General features: G+C 42.4%; 2 protein-coding genes across 6 annotated transcripts; both read left to right on the forward strand.

The window, feature by feature from the left end:
* The first annotated feature begins 2,412 nt into the window (after positions 1 to 2,412).
* emp2 (epithelial membrane protein 2) lies at positions 2,413 to 16,404 on the forward strand. 2 transcript variants are annotated; one of them, XM_035180473.2, is made up of 5 exons: positions 2,413 to 2,599; positions 12,390 to 12,623; positions 12,705 to 12,813; positions 12,897 to 13,037; positions 13,372 to 16,404. In XM_035180473.2, exons 2-5 carry the CDS (start codon positions 12,546 to 12,548, stop codon positions 13,539 to 13,541), a joined length of 498 nt encoding a protein of 165 aa, XP_035036364.1. In that variant the 5' UTR covers positions 2,413 to 2,599; positions 12,390 to 12,545; the 3' UTR covers positions 13,542 to 16,404. The 2 variants fall into 2 exon arrangements, with proteins under 2 accessions (XP_035036364.1, XP_035036365.1); XM_035180474.2 differs by lacking the exon at positions 2,413 to 2,599 and adding an exon at positions 8,439 to 8,642.
* Positions 16,405 to 16,742: 338 nt separating this feature from the next.
* On the forward strand, positions 16,743 to 22,030 carry atf7ip2 (activating transcription factor 7 interacting protein 2). 4 transcript variants are annotated; one of them, XM_035180468.2, is made up of 14 exons: positions 16,743 to 16,966; positions 17,413 to 17,511; positions 17,711 to 18,025; positions 18,406 to 18,484; positions 18,591 to 18,722; positions 19,092 to 19,160; positions 19,261 to 19,298; positions 19,389 to 19,429; positions 19,523 to 19,572; positions 19,863 to 19,908; positions 19,991 to 20,043; positions 20,249 to 20,377; positions 20,465 to 20,652; positions 21,371 to 22,030. In XM_035180468.2, exons 3-14 carry the CDS (start codon positions 17,790 to 17,792, stop codon positions 21,579 to 21,581), a joined length of 1,272 nt encoding a protein of 423 aa, XP_035036359.1. In that variant the 5' UTR covers positions 16,743 to 16,966; positions 17,413 to 17,511; positions 17,711 to 17,789; the 3' UTR covers positions 21,582 to 22,030. The 4 variants fall into 4 exon arrangements, with proteins under 4 accessions (XP_035036359.1, XP_035036360.1, XP_035036361.1 ...); XM_035180469.2 differs by having other exon boundaries at positions 17,784 to 18,025; XM_035180470.2 differs by having other exon boundaries at positions 16,743 to 16,924.

Raw genomic sequence — 22,030 nt, forward strand, 5'->3', positions numbered from 1 at the left:
TCTCACGTGTGTGTGTTGTTATGTGTGGCAATGCGATGTTGAAACGAACAACACACAGGGGACATGCAAAATAAAACACACACACACACACAGGATACATCTTGTTTTGTGGTGCTGTTCTCAAAAAGACCAATATCACCTCCCCAGAGAGAAAATCAAACACTTTCTAATCACTGGATGCAGGAAATAAAACAGATATCTACAGATAAAACCTGTAGATGTTGAGACAGAAAACAAATGATGGGAGACAAGCAGAGCAAAAGAGAGAGAGAGAGAATCCACGGTAATTACATCATCGAAATCATCAGCTCAACGGACAGATTCCATCCATTCCTGTCCCGCCTGCTGGACTCAAAATGTCTGAGTACGCATATATTACGTGATTCCTCTGTCCACTCTGCATGTGCACAAACATGAACCTGTGCAAACAGCAGACCATGGTAACCTGCAGTTCATACACGGCAACACGAGCCTCGTGGAAAGAATCCCAATAACCTTCCCTCCTGCTTTCTGCTTTATGAGCATCTATAGATTTGTTGAGAAGAAAAAGATGGATTTTTAAAAACCTCAAATTCTAAAAAAATACACGCAAACTGGACGCCAAGGCCAGTGTCAAGTTTGGCCATTTATTTACGTGAGAAGATATCAAACGCCGTTCTCGCTTCACTTCGAAACTAGATTTCGGACTTTTTCAGCGAAACCCTTCACGCTCCCTCTCAGCAGAAGTCCCGTGTTGTGGCTGCCACGAAAATGCAAAGAGTTGTGTGTTGCACGAGCCCTGACAATGCCCTCTTCATTACCTCATGCCAGTTGTAACTAACCATTTCCATATGACCACACTAAATAATCTCACGCTGTCACAGCGGAAGCCTCGGACCATCGAGCACAAGGGACAAAGAGCCTGCGGGTCACAGCCTAAACTCACAGCAAACTTTTGCATGTTTCCTTATTGTTGCAGTGTTGATTTTACAGTTGTAATTTATTTGCAAACTGGCAAGCCCTGCTGGGAGATGGGAGATAATTTGTCGACTCAGCCTCGGAGCTGATATGCCTTTTAGAGTTGGGTGTGGCATTGTATCAACAAAGGCTTGTTTCACCCTCGGTGGGAAATTCATACGTGAAATCATGCAGCGACATTGGAAACGGTAAAAACATCAGAGACTTCCTCAGTGGACCCGTGAAAGGAAACCATTCACCTATATGCGCCATTTATCAATTTCCTGCCAGATCTCCATCTATAGATCTAGTGTTTTATTGACACTGCCTGTTCTCACTTAGACGAACACACAAGTTAAATGAATAGTAATTTATAACATTTTGATGACTTAAATTTTTTTTGTAAGAGTTAGCTTGGACAATTTTAAAGGGGTTTTCTCTATTAGTACTTTTTCTGTATTAGTTATAGTTTTTTCTTGTTGACTCGTGTCTTAACTTTTGTAATTTTATGATGTTTTTTTCTTGTTAAATTACAACTTTTTCCCTTGTGAAGTCTGGAGCACAGTTCAGAGCAGCAGCTGTTGAGGACAGGGGGCAGAGAAGCAGGGAGATGGAAGAGCAGCATCTTCTTCGAATGCTCTTTTAGTGAATTTCAATGAATGACATCCAAGCGGTGTAGGAGTATGTGAAACCACTGACATGTCTCATTGACTGGGAGGTGAAGTGCTGTTTAAAGAGTCAAGGGTTGCACAAATACAGGAAGGTCACTGTGCCAACAAAAATATGTGCAAGCCTGCTAATATATACTCTTGCTCATTTTCACCTTTGCAATTCTCTCTCATCCAGACTTGCTCCATCGCTCCTCTCCTCCCGTCCCCATTTCCAGCCTGTCTTCCATTCCTCATGCCTCCCTCTCCTCGCCTCCTCATCCCCTTTTATCTCTTTAATTTCCCTTTTGTCTCCCACTCCGTCTGACCTCTGTCGTCTGTTTTCCTTTCTCCTTTTCCAGCCCGTCTGCCATGGAAGGAAACTTACAAAAAATAACTCCTCTCTGACTATAATGACCTTTTTTTTTATAGGCACTTTTCCCGCAGAGCTTTAAACCGTCATGTGTCACCTTTGCACACACACACACACACACACACACACACACACACACACACACACACACACACACACACACACACACACACACAGTCATGTCTCCATGACTTCAGAGGACATATATTGACTTACATTGATTTCCTGAAAACTTACTCTAACCTAAACCTAAACCTAAATATAAACATAGACCTGAACCTAAACCCAGACACACACACACACACACACACACACACACACACACACACACACACACACACACACACACACACACACACACACACACACTCTCTTCCCAGTATATTAAATCCCATAACCACACCCAGCTCCAGCCCTCGAGCCCTCCCACGCGCGCTCACGACAGTGGGGGGAGCCGGGAACGTGCGCATCCAACTTTTTATTTGGGCTCCTCTGGTGACAAGTTCTCCAGCTGCTGCTTCGTCACGTTTGGAGGAAAACAAACTTTTAATTCTACAATTGATTCACAATTGACTGAATCAGCTTCCCCACGGAGCCGCACGGTCACATCTGGACGCAGCTTCCTCCTCCTGGTGCAAACCTGGTGAGTACACACAGTATTTATAGTTTGCATACTGTTTGAATGCTGCACGGACCTTATGGGACATATTCATGCACCATTCAAACACAGAGAGCCTGTGAAATACCTCTTTAATATAACTTACACTCTTACATTGACCTCAAGCTGAGTTTTCTCTCCTTATTTACTGATGTGCAGCTTTAAATATTCCAAATATTTGGATAATTCTAATTCCAGCAGGGCCAGGACATATTTAAAAGTCAGCATATGTTTATTTTATTTGATAATAATATAATCACATCACAGAGTGGTTTACAGGAGCTGGTGCTGTTTTCCTCCTGTGGGTATTTTTACACGGATCATAACTCACTCAGCTTCTTGCTCCAACTTTTGGACGTTGGAAATGAAAGGGGCGTTGTCAGTCACCAGTGTGTGTGTGCGTGTGTGCGTGTGTGTGTGTGTGTGTGTTGCATGTATCTGTACACTGAATGGAGGTTTTGTGCGTCAGGAGGGGAGATGGTTATTATTTTCTATTTTTCATCAGAAGCTCAGTGAAGGTTTCCGTGTCTGCTGTGTTTCTCATTAGACTTTCCACTGCAGCTTCAGTTGGCCTGCTTTGCATCTGTAAACCTGCCCATATGCTGACACTGAATCCTGTGTGTCTCCTTTCCTTTGCTTATTCTTGCTGCTATTAAACATTAAATTAGTTTATTTCACTGTTCCTGCAGCTTCTTTTGCTTTATATCGCTGCTGTCTGTTTTACTTTTGGAGTTATTTCCCTGCAGGATTATAGGACGAGTGTGACTGAACAGAATCAGATCATCATCGGTTCAAATTGTTCTTGTCTCGTTTAAGTTTTTCTTCTTTGCACCTTTGTTACCTTTGTTCCATTTCTGCATTAGTGATTGAGTTTTGATGAGGCAGTGGATTGAGGTTGGCAGTCTCCCTTCTGTGTGGCGCCCCCTTGTGGTTCATGAGACCGGGCTGCAGGCTGTCCGCCTCTGTCTCTCTATGATACTTGTATGCACAACATCAGAGGGATGTCCTGATGAGGCACCATTAATGATCCTCTCTCTTTCACACTTGTATTTACAACCACCAGGAGCGTTCCTAAGGACTCTGAGGCCCAGGCGAAAGCCGTGGGGGGCCTACATCCAACCGAACCACTTGCTTTATCATCAAATTAAACTGATAAAGTGCACACACATAAATAATGATAAAGTCGTACATTTCAAGTTCAAACCCCCCCACCACCAGCCCAGGCAAATCATACACACATATTAAGAAACTCTGGTCTTTAAGGGGTTTTCAACCTTTGTGTCATTGTGTCACCTCTACAAAGCCAAACATAGAATTTATTGCGGTTCTCAAGAAATTCTCGGCGCTGTGGACTTAAATAACCAGCCATTCTCAGGGGCCGACCCCCCTCAGCTCAGGGCCTCAGCAAATTGCCTGCTTGGCCTTCCCTCTTGCAGCGCCCCTGACAACCACCAAGTGAAACCCCTCAACTTCAAAAAAGCTTTTAAATCAGTTCTATGAGCTCCAGAGACAAATATGTAAAGTTTTAAGCAACCACAAAGGCAGCTGAGGAATGGATGAACAGTTGAGTGAATGAACCAATCGATGAATGAGTTTAAACTTGCAGCATGTTAGCTAGAAGCCGATGGACACTGTTGTCCATTCAAATACTGACAGGAAAAGGTCAGTGGTGTGCAGCTGACAGCAGGTTACTCGTCCTGAGAAAGTAAACGTGGTGTTCGTCTGAGTCCCAACAGACTCAGGCAACAAGTAACAAAGCTGCCGAAGTATTTGTGCAGTGCTGACATTCTGCTTTCATTGCTCTCTCGCTCTTACTGCTCTGATGAGATGTGACAGGCGGCCGAGAGAGCGCCAGTGCTAATTTGAAAGTATTTACAGTTCTAGCAAATGCAGCAGGAGGTGAGAGGTGTGTGATATTCAATCGGAGCAGGATTAGTTGTGTGGTTAGTGTGGGAAGCTCCTGACGGATGAAAACGTGACAAGTGGCTGTCGGTAGAATAGAGGATGTGAAGAGAACGGGAACTTCTTTACCTCTGGATCAAGTGTTCACCTTCCTCTCCTTCTGCCATGTGGGAAACAGCGCTGTCACATTAGGAATGTGTGTGAAAATGCGCGTGCACACACACACACACACACACACACACACACACACACACACACACACACACACACACACACACACACACACACACACACACACACACACACACACAAAATACATGTTAGTATCCAACATGAAAGAATTCCTGTGTCGGAGGGAAGCCTTTAAACCCAGCAGGAAAACAGTTGATGAGTGTGACGCAAGCACGTGCATTTTCAAGGGTCCTGATCAAGGCATTTAGTACACACACACACACACACACACACACACACACACACACACACACACACACACACACACACACACACACACACACACACACACACACACACACGCTCGTTTTTATTCAAGACATTTAAAAGTACAAGTCTAAAGAGGGGATTTTATGACACTGCTTTAATTATTGATTCTGCCAGAGTCTTTATTTATTCCCTTAACAGTTAAATAGGCCTACACAGGTTTTCAGCATCAGAGCAGCTATTTGATAATATCTCTGAGTTTGCCTGAAGTCAGGCTGAGAGCAAGCTGTTTGTCTTTCATCGTATGAAACAGGAGAATATTTGTAACGCCTGAATTATCATTTAAGTTTTCGAGACTTTACTGTAATGAAAGATTCTGCCCTGTGGGTTATAATTTGCTCTTTGTGACGTTGGTAAACAGCAGCACTCGTGTTTACAGTTTCAAATACATGGCATTCCTGAAATTGGAGCTCAGGCATCAGGGTGAAGACACTCAGGTCAGGGAACAAGTCTGATTCTCCATCTCAATTTCTTCGTCTCCATTGCTCTGTTTTACTGTTTTCCTGATTTCCAGGATTGATGAATAGTCTCACTCTGGTTACTAATCAGAAGTCATTTCAACTCGGCTGACTTTGGCTTGCATTTGTTCGCCCGCACCTGAAGACACTGAAGACGCCGTTTGGCCTCCTCTCGCTGCTCTGAATAAAACCAAACTAGATTTAACTGCCATCATATTTTCTCCACATAGTTTGGGCTCGGCAGTACTTGACAATGTGGCCTGACTCAGATATTTCTCTGGCTAAGTGGTTAATAAACCAGGCTGAGCAGCAGCAGGTACGGCTCATTGTGGCCTGAGTGAGGAGACTGATTCAGACAGACCATTCTAATAGAAACTATGACTATGACCCACTTGGAGAAGCACTGGTTTAGACTCCGCTGTGTGGCCTCTCCACATTTCTCCTGGTATTCAATTAAACCCAACATAGCTCAAATATTTCATTCTTCAACGCAGCCATTGTTTTACAACCTCATACGGACAAAGCTGATGCACTCATAGATTTATGGGTTATGGTCAAAGATATAGTAGATGTTGAGGTATGAGGTTTGTGGAATAAGAGTCACATGACTATTAAACTCTGTCTGGAAAATAAAAACAGTGTTAACCAATTGTGCAAATTGAAGCATGATAACCATAATAAAATTAGAATTAAGATATGATGAGCCATTATACAGCAAAATCTGAAAAGCAAAGATGAAAAGAAATAGAAGAAATGTCTTTATTGTCCTTTTGTGATAAAAAAAAAATGTGAGAAGATGAAAAAAGAGATCAATATTTATTTTTGCTGAACCTTGGAAAGAAATGTACTGAAGCTGAAAAGATGAGATGTTCCAAGAAGTTACTGTATTGAAGATAAACTCTTGGTATAAACAGATGTGTCTCAGTTCTTGGGCTGGAGACCCGTCCCCACATGTGACGGTTCAGGCCTCACACACACCAACACACTGTGTAGGCAGCTACTTCCTGTTTATAAAAGGCCTAACATCCATAACATAAACGATTTTAGCTCTTTCATTGGAAAATCTGGTCAAATATAATATATTTATAACTCTGCGTTTCCTCTGCACGACTTCGCCAAGTCAGATCGACGCTCGGATGTTTTTTTTTTCTTTCTGTGTGTTCTTCTTAAACAAAGGTTTGTTTAGTCACTGGCGTCATTCCAGGGAAGATGTGCCTTTTGTGTTTTCTCTAAAAATAAACCGAAGTTTGGCTACTGGTGTTGTGTACACACACATTTGCAAACATCATAATTGCAGCTGCGATACTGTAAAGGCCATTCCTGGGAAAACCAACAGAAAAGATGGGGATGAGGGTTTGCTCTTGATCGTGGACATTGAGGCTTTTTGGACCAAAACTCACAGGCGTCATTTAGTTTTCATGAATATATAAGTGTCAACTCAGAACAAAACCTTTAAACTACTAGTGTAAAACCTTTAAAAGGGACGGATTGGGCACTTTTATGAGCTGCTACTTCAAATTGTAGCTTTTTATTTTGGTTCTTTATAGAGAAGTTATTTTTTATATGAACATAATTTTTCAAAGTGAAAGTTGAGGATCAGTGGAAATGTTGCATTTCAGTCTGAACTGCGCGACCTCCTCGGTGGAAGCCGTCTTGCCTTCGCTCCTCCGCAGTCAGTTTTTCCACATGGGCCAAGGACGGAGAGAGAGAGAGAGAGAGAGAGAGAGAGAGAGAGAGAGAGAGAGAGAGAGAGAGAGAGAGAGAGAGAGAGAGAGAGAGAGAGAGAGAGAGAGAAACGGACACAGGGAGAGACGGGGGGATGAGATGCAGAGGCCCAGTTAAGTCTGTGGCTTTGTGTTTTATGAAAAGAGTTTTTAAAAAAAAGGATGTTAAAAGTCAGCATTTTCCACCGGGCGAGGGAATCCGTCAGTCAGCAGACACACACACACACACACACACACACACACACACACACACACACACACACACACACACACACACACACACACACACCGAGTCCCCCATCCTCCTATTATAAGGCTGAGTGGAGAAGAGGAATGGCTGCGTTTGTGCCTGTTGTGTGTGTGTGTGTGTGTGTGCCTGTGTGCCTGTGTGCGTGTGCGTGTGCGTGTGTGTGTGTGTGTGTGAGTGTGTCAGTGGACGAGGCTGAAGTCTGACACTCTGTCAACTTACCTGTTTGATCTACAAACTTCACAGCACTTTCTATTTCTCCCTATTTTCTATTGGTATTCAGGAGCCACACTTTTTAAAAGTCAAACCTGAACACGACAACACACACAGGATACTGATCACAGCAGTGATGTGCTGTCATGTTGGATAAAACAGTTTTGTTGTGTTGTTTCCTTTTTGCTGCTAAAGTAAAAACTTTCCGTGGATATTTTTTTTTATGTCGACTGGGTTTCATGAACGTAAAAACCCCTGAAACCAGATATAAATCCTCTGTGTATCTAATCCTATAGCGTGCAAAACTTCTTTCTCGTCTCTTCCACTATGACGACAACAGATTTGTCCTCTGCATTTTATCAGTGATTATAATGAGTGATGAATGGTGACTACAGCAGGATAAGGACTTGTATTGAGGAGACATGTCACCACAGCTGAGGGAAACATCCCTTTGTGTTGACATGTGTCACTTGTGATAGTAATAGACATGAAGATCTGTGAAATATCAATGTTATGAATACCAGACCAGCGCGGGCTAATGTATACAGCATCTAAGAGCATGTGTGTGTGTGTGTGTGTGTGTGTGTGTGTGTGTGTGTGTGTGTGTGTGTGTGTGTGTGTGTGTGTGTGTGTGTGTGTGTGTGTGTGTGTGTGTGTGTGTGTGTGTGTGTGTGTGTGTGTGTGTGTGTGTGTGTGTGTGTGTGTGTGTGTGTGTGTGTGTGTGTCTGCAGCTGTTGCCGGCTGTCAGAGGTGCGTATCAGTGCTTTCACACTTTAGTCCCAGCGCTGACTGAATCCTCTGTAAGGTAACACCGTTCCCAAGGATCCCCGGGGATCTCGGGGCTGCACATGTAGGTTAACGTGTCTCTGGGTTTATCTGTTCGCTGAAGGAGTGTTGACAGCAAGAGAGAGATAAAGAGATCAACAGGAAGTTGTGTATTTATACAAATTCCTCCTAAAGCTGTGATCAGATCAACTTCAAATTCGGTGAGTGTCATCTTGACTACTTGGAGATTAAAACTAACTCAACTTGTTTTTGTCACATGGTGTGACTGTGGCGTGGCGTCAAATATTAATGAATCACCATCAAAACACGACGAGGTTGTTGTATCTCGGACACACATGGTCCAATTGACTCGGTGTTCCGCAGTGAATACGGCATGAAAAGCATCACCTTCTGCGAAAAAGAGTTAAGCCTTGTTTCAAAACTTCAATTCGATTAACATTAACTTTTCACTGTGTGGTCTACACTAGATGGCGTGGACCGTAATGCGTGATTAGTGGGCGTGGTCCAGCGCCACGTGACAGATGCAGGAAGTGACGTGTTTATCCGTCCCATGATGCACAAAACGCACGCAACACGGACCCGTTTCGACCGGTCCCTGTTCGCCCTCCCCATGGCTGCATCAGGTCCCGAGATCGCAAGCGCTCAGGCCGGCACAGTGCTGCTCGCAGCCCTAGTTATTATATTGTGTTTGGTCCATAAAATGGAAAATACACAAAATCATCACTTGATAGAGGGTCACGATAAATAATGACAATATAGCAATGAACAAGCATATGGTTGCAGTTTTTGGATAATTACCCACATATATGAAGTTGGGACAAACAACGTAATGAATCTTTTTACAACACAAACATGCGCACAATGAATTCATATAATTTTACACCAACAGTAAATAGTCGTCAGGCTTTTATGTTCACAGTCGACATCGTTTACGTTAACTTCAGTCGTGTCTCAGAGTCTCTCATTTCTTGTGGGCCATATAGTTGCGGTTTTGCATTCTTGGTGTGTGTGTGTGTGTGTGTGTGTGTGTGTGTGTGTGGTGTGCGTGCGTGTGTGTGTGTGTGTTCGCTTCCCTCCAATGAGGTTTCCTTCCTATACTCTCCGTCTCCTTCCTTCCTCGCTCCTCCACCTTTTCTTCCCCTCTCCTCTCTCTCTCTCTCTCTCTCTCTCTCTCTCTCTCTCTCTCTCTCTCTCCTCCACCATCGTTATACAAGGTCAAAGCTGAAGTCTGATTGGCCGCCACAGAGACAGAGGGATGATGATTTACTGTATTATAACCGGCTGAATTTCTGGGAACTCATCGAGGCCTAAGGCTGCAAGAGCCAGACCTCTTACAATATACAATAAGTAGAACGGCACTCAGTAGAGCACATACCTCGGCCAAGGCCAAACAGACAGTCCCCTGAAATTCAATCAAGCTGCAACAAAACATCAGTCGTCTAAACGTGCAAAACCAAGATCCATGAATTACTCCTTGGGGGGAAAAGAAGCATAATCCTGCAATGTTAAAGAAATTGAAAACAAATCATGGATTTAATAGTTTCTTCCCGAACCCATATCACAAACAAACAAACAAATAAACAAACAAACAAACAAACCAACAAATGTCTTTGGCCGAGGTAACTATATATCCTGTAAATAATAATAACTACTTTTGTCATCAACACAAGTGTCATGTTATAGCATATGAAGTACTCAACTACTACATCATAAGAACCATCTAATGTATATGTTGTCTATAGCCTGGCTTTGCTGCTCGCTCTTTATGTAGAACACATATTTCAAATGCGGGCTTACATGTGAGGTTCTCGAGCTTTATTCTCGGACCATTATGAATATGGTCCGAAAATCTGTTGCTGTTTACCTTCCTGTCCAAACCCTGAAAGCCGTGTCTAATGAATCAAAGTGTGTAGCTTACTCTCGATGCCGTCCCCCCCCCTTCCTCAGACTCAGACAGGGAGGGCTTATCCTCTGGCGCACCCCGCAGCCACATGCTCCCTCACAAAAACTGTGGCCTGCTTCCTGTCGGGGGAGAGAGGCTGTTTGTACTGTGACTCCATTTTGGCAGAGAGGGCTAATTCCTCTGGTGTCTGGCTCCGCATTTGCATGTGTGTGTGTGTGTGTGTGTGTGTGCACTCACATGTGCTTTGAAACATGTCTGTGTCTCTGCCTGTTTACTCTCAGAAGCGTTGGTGGTATTTTTTGCTGGTTCCAGCAATCAAAATCGTATGTGTGCACACGTGTAGTTTTATGTGCATTATCCCCATGAGTTTGATGTGTTTAGGGTAAACAGTGTGCAGACGGTAGTTTGGTGGTATCAGGAATGTGTTCTTATAGCTGAGCTGTCATTAAGTTGTAAAACAGTTCTGTTAAAGTCGTTGTTGCAGAGAAATGACAGATTCAGAAGCTTGTCTCGTGTTATTGTTTGTAGCAGCTACGAATGTTGAACGGGACGATGCTGATGAAGCGTTTTACAAGATGAGCAAAACTATTTCCCTGATAAATAAACGAACCACATGGGTTTATTCATGTGTTTGCTATTTAATAAAATTTTTCCCTTGAGACAAAGTCGAAGAAGAGGACAAACCGACATGGAGCCACTGTTCAGAAACAGAAACACAAACGAATTCTAGGTCTCAACAGATGGTCGCCTCTCAGGCGGTTATGACTGTCAACAGTCTGTACATTGAGTTTTAACTTTAGTTTGTTTTCTTGCTCAGGTCACGTTGCTCAAAACAAAGTGATAAGCTGGTACCTGAGCCACCGCACTCGTCTTAAATGTCTCTTTAGCAGTGAAAACACAATACGCTCATTTACAGCATCAAAACTTAATGGAAACGTCTTCATGATAAAGTGTCTTAGTTTGAATGTCCTATTATTTCCCCCTGTGGAACCAGGGATCCTTGGTAATGTTGCTCTGCTCTTATAACTCTGTTCATCCTAACAGAGCACATACTGCTCAGCTGAAGGTGTAAACACTTCACCCGTTGGTACTATCAACAAGTCGTAGTCAGGATTAAGGCCTTAAATCACCGCAGAATAAACAGCACACTCCCACATACTGGGACTGTGCATATACACACCCACCCACACACACACACACACACACACACACACACACACACACACACACACACACACACACACACACACACACACTGTTTGTTATACATGGAACACAATGTACACATTTTGTCTCGTATCTCAGGAGCGTTTTCTGTAATTTGAGGCCACAGATATTTCTCTGGCTGTTTCATCAAACCTCCAGTTTTCACAGTTGTTTGGAAGTGTTGTGTATTTTGGTAACTGGTTGCAGATGTAACAGTTGCTGTGAAGTCTTCATTTTTATAATATTCCTTGATTTTGAATTTTACACAATTTCTTAAAATCTGGTACAAACATGCAGTTGGACCCAAGGATGAATTGAATAGATATTGGTGGTTAAAGGTCAAAGGTCACGGTGACCTCATGCTCTTGAGAATGTGACCTTACAAACCCCCTTTTTTTTACCTTGTGAACATGTTATCGTAAGAACACCTTGAGAGAATCTTTTTCAAAATTGGCCCAAATGTTCACAGAGACTAAGTGGTTAACTGATTACGTTTGGGGAGTCAAAGGTCAAAGGTCACGGTGGCCTCACAAAACAGGAGTTTGGCCCTTTGAACATGATATCTCTGCCTCCAGGGAATTTCTTTAAAGTTTGACCAGTTGTCACTTGGACTCAAAGATGAACTGATTAGAGTGCAGGGGTCAAAGGTCACGATGACCTCATATGAATCTGGAGACATACATGAGTATGTAGACTGAAACTGCACTGGTTGGTGGAGGCATACCACCACATTTTACTTCAGAAATACTTTCATAGAAATGTAAACTCTGCATTTTAATAATAAATTGTGTGTTTCGTGTGTACTATTAAATATTATATTGTGTGTTTTGTCCAACAGACTCCGTTCATGCTCGAGACCTCGGTTCATCCCTGACCGTCTCACAACCTGCGTAAACACACAGAGGTCACACACACAACTGACGCAGCCAGACATTTAACTGGCCTGAGCAACGGGCAAGAAGCAGCAGCAGACAAGTTCGCAGAAGGGGCCGCCATGTTGATCATCTTAGCCTTCATCATCCTCTTCCACCTGGCGGCAGCCGTCCTGGTCTTTGTCGCAACCATTCACAATGTGAGTATAAACCAGGAGTGATATAAGTGCACAGACTACACCGGACGTTTTCATCATATCAAAACGTTTTACTCGTTGAAGGCGTGGTGGGTGGTGTCGCCAGCTGGACGAGACGTCATCTACACTGACCTGTGGTACTCCTGCAACGCCACCTGCTTCCCCGTGGAGAACAGCCACACGACTGATGCAGGTAAAGACAGAGCACAACTCCGTGAAGACTGTGTGTGTCTGTGTGTGTCTGTGTGTTTCACCGTTTCTCCTCCTTCTCCTCAGCCTACCTGCAGGCCGTCCAGGCCACCATGATCCTGGCCACCATTTTATGTTGCGTCAGCTTCTTCGTCTTCATCCTTCAGCTCTTCAGGATCCAACAGGGCGAGAGATTCATCTTCACAGCTGTTATCCAACTTCTGGCCTGTGAGTGACACACACTTATTTTACTTTTCAGTGAGTTGGGCGGACATTCTCTGAAGTCTATGTCTGAAAGCTGGTATAAAGACAAGCCTGAGGATGAATAAGGGACAAACCACACATAAGAGATCAGGGGAAAAGGGAAGTAGGAGCAAAGAGTCTCACCCACTACCAGTTTCAATATATTATAAACTATTTACCTAAATGTCAAACTATTCCTTCATTGTGCTTCAACTTGCTCCAAGAGACAAGCACGTGAATGTGTCAGAGTTTGAATGATATTCACTGAACTCTCCAGTGAAACGTCTGTTCTCTTCCTCCTCCATCCTCCTTCTCTCAGCTCTATGTGTGATGATCGCCGCGTCCATCTACACGGCTCAGAAAAAGACCTTCCACGTGCCAAGTCTTCAGGACGGCTCTTACGGCTCGTCTTACATCCTGGCCTGGGTCAGCTTCCCCATGACCCTCATGAGCGGCGTCATGTACCTGGTGCTCAGGAAGCGCAAATAAGACGGGACGGGCCTGCACGCGGCGTCTCGACAATAGTCAAATGTAGAAATAGGAACACTTGGACACAAATACTTAAAAGACATACATTTCCTGAACCAACATACCTTTACACGCTCTCTGTCTAACCCGTAGATTTTCTTATAGCATTGGAGATAATGAAATGTGCCAGAAATGTCAGATCCATTTGAATTTACTGTAAAGTCTCAGGTTCAGAGCCAGATGTACTTCTGTCCACTTCACACACTCAAATCCCCGAATAGTCCCACACCCCCCTCCTCTCTGATGCTGCGTTGTTCTCACAGGATGTGGCAAAGATGCATCAGGACTCCCAGTGTGTGTATATATACACTGATCTGCCTTATTATCTGTATATCTCCTAACAAGTGCCTCAGAAGTTTGGCCGACAGTCGACAAACCTTCTGTCTTTGTTTCTGTGTCTTCATGCACGACAGCCGCCACAACATGTGCCTTTAAAACGTTGAAATCAAGACATATTCACATTGATTTTTAATGCATTAAGCTGAGGTCAAATCTGCTCGATGGAAATGCAACCACTCACTTACATGTCCACACACAGAGTAGATATACACGTGTCCTGCTGAGATTTTGGTCAGAATTAGAGCTATTTCTAGATTTCTAGTTAATTCTTTACACTCCACGTACCTGTAATCAGGTAAAACCATCGGGCTTCGGTCGGGTTTGGTCATAAAAACAGAAAGACTGTCAGTTAGTCTTCTCTCGGGCTCCGTCGGGTTCGGGCAGGAAATTGCGGCCCCAGCCACACTCCAGTGAGAACATACCTTGACTTCCCTCTTCCCTCTTTCCCCTTCAGCCAATACACACGAGATGAGCTCTGTTCCATCACGATGATTTGTCCCCCCTGTTGTCTCATCGTCTCCTGGTTCCCTCTCACATCATTCTATGTTTGAAATGTCTGATAATGAGCATATAGATTGAAGAAGAAGGAAAGTGGGGATGTTTCCTCAAAGGGACACAACCCCTGGACTTTCCAAAGGGTCCATGCTTTTTTTTCTCTTTGTGAAGCTATATATATAAGCTTTATTTTGTACATAATATGTTTTTGCTGTGTATGTATAGTTCAGGCAATTGCCAAAAATCTATTTCTGAGACTGAACTGTAGTCTGCGTATGTGTGTATTCTCGAGTGTAGTGACGCAGTAGTGGAGGTAGGATTTTAACCCTTTGTATGTAATCCTATGTTACTGACTTGTATTTTATTGGTGACAGAGGAGCCGATGATGTTGCTGTGATATTTGGGATTTAAAATGACAAAATAGAAAACGTGCAAACTTGAACCAAGTACGAACGTCTACTTGTTATTATCGTGCCTTTTGTTTCACAGCTCCACTTGAAGAGAGACAAACACTATTTATTGTTTAAAACCACTGTTTGATTTTTAGCATGTGACAGAGGACGTATGAAGATAGAACGTTTTCCCTCTCTGACCAATCTACTGTTTGTTTTTCGGTCCATTGCTTAAACATCTCCAGCATCAATATGGACGCTGTTCTCGTTATTATTTCTTGCTACGGTATTTTTGCAGTATAGAGATAACGTTGGATCCCACAGCGGTAACCTTGTAGCTGCTATAGGACCAGAATGATATCTAGGAAACAGACAAACAAACACAAAGGGTCAGTAGTGCACCGGGTTGTTGAAAGTTCCTGTTGGACGAGCTCTGGACCACGGAGCCTGGCAACATACCAGCTCAACCAAAAGACGAAGATTCAGGGAAGAGACACGGAAGTGAAGGATTTGCTCTGCCATCTCAAGATGCTACTTGAAATCGATCAAAACAACATCTTGGAGGCCGAGATCATGATTTTCATTGTTGTCCACTGCTTTTTCGTGTCATCTTAAAAGTGTTAAACTAAATCGTCAGCCTCCTGTTTGCATGCAAATCCCCTCTTTAACTTATACTGAGAAGTAAGTTGCTGTTGTTCCATAGGCTGAACATTTTTTTGTGAAATACAGTTTATCGTAGATGATGTAAAGTTTGCATCTATTTAGCTTTGATTTGATTTCATAACCGATCTAAATTATGAATAAACCGACAACTTGAGCCTAAATTCTGTGCGTTCGCTGTTGCTGATATTCAACAGAAACCACAGCAATCTGTCTTAAGAGGTTGATTCGTTAGAGCTACTATTGATTTAGAATTGGAAATGTTGTATGTGATGGTTGTGATACTTTTACTGTGGTGTGTTGAGTGTGTCAATGTAGATCAATGCAGATCTATACCAATAACTACAAGGGCCATACTGACACATAATCACATAACTTGTGGAAGTCAAAATTACATTCACGGGGATTTGTTTTTTTTAAACTTATGTTGCAGTTGAATTATTTCTATTGATTAATGAAGTATTGATTATCTATTGATCGAGTCTCGTGTTGTTTTATGATGGAGACGTGTTGGTCGACAGTTTTCCTCTTGGCAGCGGATTATTTTTGTCAGATGTGACACAGGTTTATTAAAGAATGTTAAATGTCAGTGAATCTGCTTGTGACAGTCGCTCCCTCTATCCCTCTTTCATTCTAATTCAATCACTATTTATTGTGGCCTCTATGGCAAGATCAGTGCTTAGATGCTGTTGACACCCAGTGGACCGACAGACAAACTACACCATATGTGTCGCTGCAGGCCACAGAATAGACAGAAAAGAACAAACTTGTCTCTGCTCGGTGAATAAACTGTCAACAGGTTCAGGGACAACGATTAAATCTCCTCTGCAAGAGTTGAGAGGTGCTTTTATTTCCCCTCCTGTGTTTCCCCATCCAGCAGTCGTAGATCTCAATAAATGTGTTTTACAATAAATAAAATGTCTTTTGTTCGTGCTGAATCTGTCAGAGTCAGGCATCCATCTTCACTCATCACACACCCACTCTCATCCCATTACTCCCACTACTACTTTATTTTGGGGTACCTGCTCACGAGGGGTTAAAAGCTGATAAATTTGCAAAAGGTCTGCGTTTGAAAAAGAAACATCAGTGTCGGTTCCACTTGGCAAAGGAGAAGGAAAAGCAATAACCAAGAAGAGAGGAATGGAGATATGTCAGAAAAGGTGGGAGGAGGACCAGAAGTGTGTTAAATTACATGATGTTACACCGTCTTGTACACTAGGTGGCAGTGTGCAGTTTAAGTTTGTTTGCGATCCGCCAGTAAACCGAGAGAAGAAGAGGAGAAGAAGAAGAGAAGAGAAGAAGAAGAAGAGGAGGAGGAGGAGGAAGAAGAGGAAGAGGAAGAAGAAGAAGAAGAAGAAGAAGAAGAAGAAGATTTTCTTACATGAACTATCTTTAGTTTTATGATTTACTTATAATTTGTGGAAACTGGGCTTTTATTCTGAAGGGATCTGAACGGAAGTAAGTGGAGCCGACACACCACCGGTGGTCACCTTGTTGGAGGTACTTCTACTTTAAATTATACTCTACTCTCATACTTCTGAACGTATTATCTGTACTGTAGCTGCCTGTGTTGTTCGTACGCGTTAAAAACTTTACTTATCGGGTATTTGTTACCCAGAGGACCGTTGTTTTCTTAAAGCTCTAGCTAACAGCTAGCTAGGACCGTTAGCTCAGTGAGCTTGTTTGCGAACTAGCTTGTTTCTCTCTCTATTGTTCTCCTCGCTGTTGTCATTGCACGAGCTGGTTAAATATAATGATACAAGAAGAAGTTAAAGTAGTTAACGAAGTGCAAAGAAAACACGTTTATTGTGTGAATACTGGGTCAGTGCAGCCCTTATTGTGGAGGATGTAATAACAGAGTAAAACTGAGTAAATGTGATGTTTACTTTGAAAGTTCCTGTGACTCTACTCAGTTCATACATTGTTCTGTGTTTCTGTTGATACAGAAGTTTTCCAGGAATTCTAAAGAATTTGAGGACACAGCAAAGACCAGGGGAGAAGACACAGGTGGATTTCTAAGTCTCCAAAAGCCTTGAGACTGAGGTGTAAGTGAATCAGTCCTTCTGTCCCACTGCTATAATTGACTGTCTTACATTATACCATTGATTGCAATGCCGGGTGGGGGATGATATTGTTTTGGCCAAAATATTGTAATTATATCGTATAGAGTACTAAGGTCACCCAGTCCAGAGTCTGGTAATGGAGGAGTGAAGCACAATTAACAGTGGCTGTTGTTATTGCCAGGTTTCACGACAGCGTCAGCCCTCTGATGAAGTCTGCATTCAGCTGCTGTCTTAAGTGCACACTTCTGGTTTAGGTGAAAATGGCAGAGGTTCAAGGTCAAAACAAAGACTGCAGGGGCCTTAGAAAGTCACCTCGAGCCACAGCAGACCATTCCACCAAAGCCAAGAAATGCAGCCCTGCGTCTGACAGGCAAAAATACAGACGAGAGCAGAGAGCTCGGGTGAACATTGGAATGGCTATGGAAAGGTGGCGTGATGTGAAAGCAGCAAAAGGATTAAAAACTGATACGGAAGTGGCCCTGTGTCTCCTGGATAAGTGAGTTAACCCTCAACAGCTTCGCTACGCGGAACAGCTTCCTTAATGCTTCTCGCTTGACAAAGCTGCTTGCTGAATGAAATGCACACTTGCACAAGAGCTGTGAAACCTGTCAGGGGAAAAAGTGCCTGTTGAAAGAAACTTACAACTAACACAATGCATAGAAGGTACAGATATTTGCTGGTAGATGTAGTGGAGTAAAAATGAAAAGAAATGTACAACACAGAAACATGGAAAATGTACAGTATAGTAAAGAAGTAACCTGGTTACATCTCAACACTGTCCCTAGGTAATAAACGTGCACTTTGTTTAATGATGTATAAATTATCAACTCTTTACCTTTGCTGACATCTTGTGTATGTTTTTGTTTCTGCATGAAGAATGAAGCGATCGCCTTCCACTTCCACTTCCACTTCCTCGGGAGACAGTGATAAAATGATAAAAATCTCAATGTCTGAGGTAAGAGACAACACTGACAACTGTGTGATTAGTACGTCTGAATGCAGCACTGTCGTATGCCTGTATGTGTGTTTTATATTGTGTGTTTGTGTGTGTGTATCTACAGGTGCAAGCTCTGATCAAGCAGGAGGTTCGCAGTGAAACGAAAAGGAATGAAAACAAGCTGCAGGTTTTAATAGAGTCTGTTCAAAATCTGGATCAGGCAGTCGACTACGAAAAAACCATCCAGAAACTAGAGGTTGGTGGAAGTAGTGGTGCATCTTTTTTACATCTTTGTTTTGGTGATGGGACTCATTCACCAGCTGTATTTGTTCTTTTCTTTTGTTTCCTTCCTTCTTATTTGTCCGACTATATTTCTTTCTGTTCATCAATTTCATTAAACGGTTTTATATTCAGTCTCTCGTCTTTTTTTTTTTTTTATCCTTTTCTCTGCCTTGTTCTTTCTTCAATTTTACAGCCGCTGGTGAATCCACTCTTCATCTGTCAAGCTTCAGCCATTGTTCATGTTATTTCTTCCTCATTTCTTTCTCACTTTTATTTATTCCGTCAGAGTTGTACATTCAACTTTGTTATCTTGTAAAACAAAAAGTCAAACTCTCGTCCTCAGGCTCGAATCAACACGTTGACGAAGCGAACAGAAGCAGCTCTCGTCCACATGACAAATACACACAAAAAGGTTTAGTGGAGACAAACACACACACGCATATGAATTCATGTGAATTGTTTATGGACATTTCACGTTCACACACGCTCTTCAAATGTTTGGTTTTTTTCAGAGTCCACAGCGACCTACTGATAAAAAGGACGTGATCAGGTATTTAGAAGCAGGTTCGGTGAGAATCATTGCATTTATTTGTTTTTGTTAAGTTTCTGAGACACTTTGATTTGTTGTCCGACTCTTCAGGATCGATTCTGGGGATGAAGCGATGGAAACCATGTCACAGAGTAAGAGCCCAGCAAACACGTGGAGTGTGCGCACCAGTGGTCAAATGCATTTACTAGTTTTGTGTATTAATTTGGTGCAATTTTATTTTTCAGCGGATGTAAGGGATTGCACCGACACCATTGGCGAGTTCTTTCATGAGATGGTACATTTTCAAAATTTTAATTTGAATCACTTTTTAATTTAGAGGAATATTAAATTACCATCTTAAGGGCTAAATGAAATATATTTAATTATTCAAAACTAATTAATTTTCATAAATTATTTCTCCTTAGCACAAAGATCAGCGTTAATTGTAATTTGGACTATAATTATTTACTTGAGTTGAGGCTTTGGGGTCAAGACTTTTTTAATATACACAGGAACTTATAAAGTCAATTTATCTATCGACTTGCACTGTTTTGAGAAAGTTAAAAAGTTCCCTGTTCTTTCTAGAAATCCACTGAAAAGGCCTTGAAGAAGATGCGTTCAGATAATGAAGGTACGATGATTTCAAAAAAGCAAATGTTTGAGTATTTCCACTTTAGACAAGGTTAAATATTTTATTATGTATCTGTGTTAAGATATGAAGGCTGCCATGGCAACTCCTCGCGCTGTCACTGCTCATGAGTCTCAGGTAGGATGGGGTCATTATTGGATTTACTTACTCATCATTATGTCAAGTGTAACTAACGACAAACTAATCAAGCAATTAAAAAAAAAAAAAGTGTTATAAAATAAATCATCCACATTTTACAGTCGTTTCTGTTTTTCGTTGTTTGTGGCAATTCAGTGTCGTCTCTGTTATTTACTCATCTTTCTTTTTGGTCTGTAATATTCAGGGAAATGTCAAGTTCATAAAGAAAAGGCCAGAAGCTGAGGAGCAAAGAGAAAAGAAGACTGACTGTCCCAAGAAGACTGAAGAGTGTATCTCCCTGAACAACAGTAACATTCCCAAGGACTCGGAGCAGGTGAAAGACACACTCACACTAACCATCCTCAGTACTTTGACTGTTTGCTCACATGACCTCATTCCCCCCTCCTCTTCTCACCCCAAGGACAAGTTCTCGTATCCTCCTCTCCCCCCCGCTCCGTTCCCCTCCACCCTGAACATAGCAGCGGCCTCGTACAACATTCCCCAGAGACTAGACGTGCATCTGGCCCTCATCAGGGAGCCTCAGGGCCTCTCTGTGCTCTGGAAGGTGGCGGTAGAAGACCCTGTTGCGCCGCCCATGGATAGTTACAGGTGAGGATCAGCACAGGGCGAGTGATGGTCTGTCTCTCTCTGTCCTCCGTTAGGTGGCATGGAGAGACAAGACTGTCCCTCTTGTCCTTTTTAGGCTTTGTACAAACAACAAATTGTGTTTTTTCCTTAGTAGCTGGAGTTGGATTTTTTTTTAAGTTATTCATTTCAGTTGGTATTAAAAAGGTCTTGTTAATAGCTGTAGACACACTTCTTTAAAAGGGATGAGCTGATTGGAATAATCATTTGGTCTGAGAAATGTAAAATGTTATTCACTGGCACATGAGATTGTGCAGCATTCACCAAAAATGACTGATAAGTTTAATTGATAATCGAAAGTGTTGCTTATAGTCCTTCTGTCTATTGACTGATATTTTTTTTTTTCAACTCGTGTTAAATTATTTTGAGAAATTAACACGTCTACATGCCAGCAGTTTGCCAGATGGCGACAACATCTGGCACCGGAACAGTTTTACTTTAAATTTAAAATCAATTTCCCATCGTAAATCCTTAAGTATTTGAGTTGTTGATGAGAATTAGATTAATACGTTGCCATCGTTCCCCCACTTCTGAGACACATAGCTTCTCTCAGGTTGATCACAGCTCGATGCCTTTTCACACATCTGCCTGAAGAACATTACTTCACAGCTTCTGTCAACTCGTGACCACCAGATGGAAGCAGAGCTCACTCTTCATGTGTTTTCTCTCCCTCCTCCCACAGCGTCTACATGGCTGTAGAGAGGGTGAAGGGCAGCAGCTACTTCCCAAAGTGGATTTTGCTCGGTGAACTGAAGGCCATCCAACTGCCCATGTGCGTGATGATCAAAAAGTACAAGCCCGGCCACAAGGTGTGTGTCACTGTGGTGGGCAAAGACACGTTTGGCCGGTACGGCTCCTACAGTGAAGTGGTGACCGCAGCAATACCTGAATAGTCAGGAGGAGGATGTGGTTCCAGGAAAGAGCCAGTAAAACCCAGATTTAGTCACATTGTTGTTTTGTCAGTGTTCATGTGTTCACTTAAGTTTGAGCAGTTTTATTTGTGATAAATCTTTTGTAATTGCACCAAAATTTGAATGTGAATGTTTACTTTGTCTGTGGAGCCGCCAGCGACTGATGGAATCATGCAACACACATTGCAGCTGTTTAACACATTTCTGTGTCTGTTTGTTTGTTTACCTGAAACCCAGAAGAGTATTTATATTAGTTTTCTCTGTTTACCTCCACCAGCATCAAACCAGAGAGTCGTTTGATACGTGTTACTTTGGTAATGGCATTATTAAGATCAACGACTGTCCGTTAAGCCGTCACATAAACGGCTACATGTACTTTAAATATTGTTGAATGTTTGAATAAGCCAATAAAGTTTTTTTTTTTCTAAAAA

This window comes from Hippoglossus stenolepis, chromosome 16 (assembly GCF_022539355.2).
Source record: "Hippoglossus stenolepis isolate QCI-W04-F060 chromosome 16, HSTE1.2, whole genome shotgun sequence".
Taxonomy (NCBI): domain Eukaryota; kingdom Metazoa; phylum Chordata; class Actinopteri; order Pleuronectiformes; family Pleuronectidae; genus Hippoglossus; species Hippoglossus stenolepis.

Excerpts from the sequence above, each read along its gene's own strand:
- emp2 (XM_035180473.2), top strand. The coding sequence starts at position 12,546 with ATGTTGATCATCTTAGCCTTCATCATCCTCTTCCACCTGGCGGCAGCC. Across the intron at positions 12,814-12,896 it reads CAGCCACACGACTGATGCAG|CCTACCTGCAGGCCGTCCAG; the intron begins GTAAAGACAGAG and ends CCTTCTCCTCAG. Across the intron at positions 13,038-13,371 it reads TGTTATCCAACTTCTGGCCT|CTCTATGTGTGATGATCGCC; the intron begins GTGAGTGACACA and ends TCCTTCTCTCAG.
- atf7ip2 (XM_035180468.2), top strand. The coding sequence starts at position 17,790 with ATGGCAGAGGTTCAAGGTCAAAACAAAGACTGCAGGGGCCTTAGAAAG. Across the intron at positions 18,723-19,091 it reads AAACCATCCAGAAACTAGAG|GCTCGAATCAACACGTTGAC; the intron begins GTTGGTGGAAGT and ends TCTCGTCCTCAG. Across the intron at positions 20,378-20,464 it reads TTCCCAAGGACTCGGAGCAG|GACAAGTTCTCGTATCCTCC; the intron begins GTGAAAGACACA and ends TCTCACCCCAAG.